General features: G+C 46.7%; 1 protein-coding gene across 1 annotated transcript in view; it reads right to left on the bottom strand.

Annotated features, from left to right (window-relative positions):
• Nucleotides 1–4,584, bottom strand: part of T265_14210 (hypothetical protein) — a gene marked incomplete at both ends in the record, with an annotated part of 26,961 nt that extends 22,377 nt beyond the window's left edge. Inside the window, one exon of the mRNA XM_009172538.1 lies at nucleotides 4,530–4,584. Coding sequence (XP_009170802.1) covers nucleotides 4,530–4,573 — 44 coding nt within the window. The remainder of the gene's footprint in view (nucleotides 1–4,529) is intronic.
• Between the last annotated feature and the right edge of the window lie 1,054 nt (nucleotides 4,585–5,638).

Raw genomic sequence — 5,638 nt, 5'->3', positions numbered from 1 at the left:
TGGTGCCTTCTCACGTTTCGGTACGGCTATTTCGTACCTTATTTCTTCTTCTGAAGGGCGATCAAGGTTTACATTCCATTCGCCCTTATGCATTACCTCCACTGGCTGTGTTGCATGAGGCCAGCTGAACTGCTCTTCGAAGTGTTCGGCCATCTTTCCAGTACAATTTTTTTATGAACTTCATACCTTCAAAGTGCTGCTGCAATACTGGCTGGGAAAAATTGTTCAGCTGTAACACCCTTCCGGTGCCCGCCTGCCATGCCACCCGGAAGAAGCACAAGGGCTGAGATACTGCCAGGTTACCTAAGCATAGACAGGGGAAGTGGCTGGCTGAAGTCGGATTCGAATCACGGAACTTCCGGTCCGTAAATTTGCGCTCTGACCACTTGGGCTGTCTCGCCCCTCAAGATTATCTCGGATTAAACTCAAACCTTCTACTTGCAGGTGGCCCGACGAATGCAGTTCGTTTACCGAAGCGGCTACGTATGTCCCGGAGGACCAGCGTAGGAGGAAATCACTCCACTAATTTTAAAGGCCAGGACAGCGATGCCTGTGGTGCCAACGTGATATCAGCTGAACTTCCGGGGATAGAGTGCGTAATGCAGCGGCCCGACCTGTCTACTGTACGGATCAGAGGTGTAGACGCCGCATGTGAAAAGCCCTTGGAGGCTCTATGCGTTTGGTCATCGATACACTGGAGCTTTGCGCAAATCTGATGGAAACATAAGTAACGCTGGAGTACTTTTGTATGTTTTCAGGAAAGTTTACTGTCCCTCGATAGATCACGTGGCCACATCCAACATTTTACGCTGGCTAGACCATGTACTTCGCGTTCCAGAGCGTCCTTTAGCTCAATTTGCTCAGTCGTGTATCGGATGGAGACAACCTGGGGTGTTCAGTGCAGGTATCATTGTCTACATCAACACCATCGTTGACAGCATAACATCAGTGTTCGAACACTGATGCTTTGATACCGTAAAAACACAATTCCAGACTCTTAATTAATGGTGATACGTGGACTTGGATACGGTCATGGTGCTCATCCCTAGAGAGGAGAATGATTAGGGTCCTCAAGCAAAAACTTTGGCTCAAAAGCCTGACCAACAGGCAGTGACGGTTGGTGGAAAATGTCAGTGCGTCCTTTTGAAGAACATACCACCACACATTTTCAAACACTGAACCTGGAGTACCGGGAGACTGTTAGTAAAACTTTACCTATTGAACAACTAGGTATGAGACTCTGTCAGTGTCATAAGAACAACACGCAGTGCAGCTGAATGGGTCACGGAGGCATACAGTCACACTACAAGGTCCAGTATTTTGTGACGCCATGACTTGACAACGAAGAATGATAGCCATTACAAGTCAACCCAGCAACGTCGGTAGCTCCCGCCTACCCAGAAGGGGACAACTGGATGAGACTAACCAGCGATTAATGATCCTAGCGAACATGGTTGCGTTACGCACCCAATGGTGGTCTCGCATCACGACTCGCCCTCACTATGTAGCTTGCACATTACGCCGTACTAGACAAACATCTATTTCTCATCAAGACACCAAAGCATTATTACACACATTGAGCCACTGCCTTCAAATCGTAGTCCGCATTCCTTTATTCCTCTTACTTCGGCGAACGAAGCTGTAGCAGCTCGAAACACTGCACTTCGGTGCACGGTTTGTGACATGAGAAATTGAACCGAACCACAGGTTCCCGCTTGTCTGCCCTGCTGTATGTAGTGAATAAGCCGCCCCGGCTGATGGCATTGCACAACGTCCGATATGGCACGAAGACATTCTCTCGTGCAGTTCATTGTTGTATGTGAGCTAAGGTACTGACAACGCGCCCACGTCTAGAGAAGACGACTGAGGCTCAAGAGCCTGACCGCAAAGCAGCGGTGATTCGCGCAAAACTACCGCAGTAGTTCAAGTCCCAAAGAACAGACCTTCATCATCAACGGGAGGGCGAAAAGATTGGATTTATTTCACCTCTATCCATCAACCAACCTGATAGGAGATTGTTTAGATGCATGAACATTCTCCAGTATTGTTCACTGGTCTGATGGAGTGCGCAAGTCATTGGTAGACGATAACACCTGACCTCTGAGCGAAGCTAACTGAAACTTCCCCGTTAACTAAGCATGCAGAAAAAACCATAGAAATTGTTTCAGAAGTGCTGCTGTTTGTCCCGTAAATTGCTCGTCAGAATCCTACATATATAGACCAAATCACTTCGGGGACCCACGGACTCCAGGGTTAACATGTTGACCGCATCAGACGAGCTGGGATGAACTTTGGGGTTGATGCAAAGTCTCCAAATTATCATCGTTGACAACACTACAGGAGAAGAACACTAGTACTTCGTTGCCGTACAACCCGCAGTTGAAACGAAAATAGAGTAGTTCGGGTCACCTCATCATCGCCAACATCAGCATCGACAGCAAGATATCACTGTTCAAGTGATGCCCCCGCGCCTTACGGAGGGTAACTAGGGCTGGACTGCCGCGAATACCCGACGGGCGCACGCCGACTCACACATTCCAATAATCTGGATAGAAACTGAAGGTACATGCAGCACTAATAGCAGTTAGCCGCCATGTCTCTTAGTGGCCAAGCATGGGAAGGATCATGCGGGACCGGTCCTGTAAGATGAACAGGACCAGTGATACCCAGAATTTCCGTAACACATTTTCCTTCATGCGATGTCGTATTCTGTCCACTTGTTGGTTTGCGCCACTCCGAAATGGGAAGGAAGGAAATTATTTATGCGTTAAAACATCTTTATCAGTTAACGAAATACACTTGTTTGCAAAGTAATTTGGTTTTTGCGAGAGACTCACCTGGAAACCAGCTGAATCTCTCGTTTGTGATGTTTCTCCCTATCAGTTGTTTTCAATTAATCTGAAGAATTTTGAAGCGAATCGAGAATTCATCGTGTCAGAAGAGCTTGGCAAACAATAGATAGTTTACTATTGGGCAACTCTTCGCTTTGGATGTAAAGGCTTCATCAAGCCAAGTGATGTGTGTTTAGTTTCCCCCTACGCTCTCCGATTCTGGTTTGAATTTCCCTGGCCGTATGTCCTATACAGACCTTAGTGCAGTCATTACACCCAACTTTGTAGACACAGTCTTGGGTTCTGTTTGCCGGGAGGCAATCCTTCAATTGCACCAATGCGGAGCACAGAGTGCTTCCCCTTTGGAATGCTACTCTTATGTCAGTCGTGCTTAGAATCCTTCGACTGATCTCCGATTTCCCTGGTCTATATGGAATAACATCAGTCCCAATCCATTACCTGTTGGGTTTCGCTACTGGTGTAACGGTGGATACTACTGATGAGGCATGCGAGTAATGTTTCTTCGCAACTCCGCTTTGCGTCTGTTGGAAAGTGGGATTTATTACCGAATTTGTAGAAATGCTTTGTAGCATTCGTTTGCATTTGAGTGATAGTTGATGTCTAGGAGAGTTCAGGAAGACGTGTTCAAGAAGAAGACGGATATACAGTTCTTATAAACAGGATGCATATGAGAGTTTTGCTTTCCTGTTCAGTTGGTGTTTTCTAATAAATGACCCCCCAGCGAAGGCTTCCTTTCTTTCACCGGTAGCAACACTCTTGGAAGTTGACGCTTAACCAAACTAGCCGGATATCCACTATCCCGAAGACTGTTCTTTGCTTCAATTTGGGCCATTGTCCGAATACCTGGGGTAGGTAAGGGAACCCGGTTACAGCCCTCTGTCCAAATCCTTCCATAAATATATTTGCCAAAACTGAGGGTACTGGATAATGCATTCCTAAACCTTGTTATTAAAAACGAAGAGGGTGAGATTCAGGCATGCTTTTATGCTTTCCCTATTATATACGCCGTAGACTGTGTCCGTCCTGAAAGGGTAGGGTACGGCAGTAGCAGCTACTGGCTCGTGGATGGGGTGGGTAAATACCTCATTTTCGATTGTATAGTTATATATAGTCGCTGAATGGCGCTTTTGGTATCAGTGATTTGTGTCAACAACACTCCTATCACATGCATGTGGAGACCGTGTAAGGCGCCGGATTATATTTTAAAAAGCATTACACCTTACGCAAAGACGGAGAGCGACTGGAACAAAAACTTAAAAACGCTGTTGCAGTGCATATAAACCAAATTAAGGTTCCATTTATTATTAAGATCCTACGGAGCCTTTCATGAACTCCCCATAGGTCACAAAAATGAAGAATCGAAAAGTTGTGGTAATAGTGATATTCATTGTAGAAAAGGTGCAGAGGACGAACGCTTGGTATTGGGTAAGATGGAAGCGAGGAACCTTCAAAGACGGACCAGTTTTTGAGATCAAAAGGCAACACAAATGAGCGGAAAAGATGTGACTAGGAGTCCGATCATGTCTGCTTTCACGCACACAACCCAACGCCCAATGACGTTGGCAAAGCCTCTTTACATACAAGCATCCAATCTCTGCTCCAAGATACCATGCATGAACATCTTGAGACAATTATTTACTAACAAAAGAGCGCGGGGATGGGTTCTACGGGACGTACCCAGTGCCATTATCGACTACAATCGCAGGAAGCCGTCCAGCCATGTCAAGTTTACGAGCTCGGCGGCGGACCTAACTGGAAACTCATACGTGATTGGTGAACTATCGCAGGATAGGACAAGGCAGGAAAAGAATGTCAACATGATCTAATAATCATCCGTATTCTTGCACTGGTGGTTTAGGTGGTACTTCTCTGGGCATCGGCGGTGAGCTGAATTTAGTTTCCACTTCGGTTTTCATCCCCTATGATGATGACCTTGGAAGGACAGGTTCACGTATTGATACACAGGATCGAGGGTTTTGCTCAAGTGTCCTGGGTCATTTTGTTCTTGTCGCTCACCGAAAGGCGCATGTGAAGAAAGGGTGTAGCACTGCTCTTCGTGTTCTCAGCGCGGGGTAGTATGTTTGCCAGCGCGATGATTTACATAAATAAATGTCTAATAGTGCTTTGAACTGGGTTCTAGAAGGAGCGTGGACAACCGTCGGAGGAAGGTCATTCCACACAGCTACTAATTGACATGAGAAAAGAATTTGTCTAATGGAGTTGTGCGATCTAAGCATAAAAATCTTCGTACCATGTGCCCCGTGTGTTCGCTGGGTCAGCGGGGAAAAACCTGTTGACCAAGCTTTGTTCAAACAGGGCATAAGTAAGAATTAGCCCCCCCTCGCAGGCGAGGATACTCCGGAAGAAAGATATCAGGCTTCGCGAGACGGGTTTCGTAGTACACAGACTTAAGACCGGCAATCATTTTCGTAGCGCCTCACTGGACAGGCCCAATGAGGGTGACGTCTTTCGTGCGTCCTGAGTAGACAACTTGGTTGGCGTACTCCAGGAGTGCTCTAACGTAGGACGCATAGGGTACTTGGAAGTCCATGAGAGTGATACGGGAGAAGTTGTGTCGGATCATCCGTAAAATGGCGAGTGCCTTTTGAGCCGATTTCTCATGATGCAGTGAGAAGGACAAGTTTGAGGAGCCGTACCGACAATGTCTGAGATCACTAAATTCCGATGCCGTTGTTAGGAGAATGGTAGCCCATAGGACTGCTTGGAACTTCACTCCACCTTATTGCAGCCACCGCATGGTAGTTTGGGAGTGTCAGATACAATCC

Source organism: Opisthorchis viverrini (genome assembly GCF_000715545.1).
Source record: "Opisthorchis viverrini unplaced genomic scaffold opera_v5_156, whole genome shotgun sequence".
In the NCBI taxonomy this organism is placed as follows: Eukaryota; Metazoa; Platyhelminthes; class Trematoda; order Opisthorchiida; family Opisthorchiidae; genus Opisthorchis; species Opisthorchis viverrini.
The sequence above is the reverse complement of the archived record's forward strand: the minus strand, read 5'-3'. Positions and strand labels throughout refer to the sequence as shown.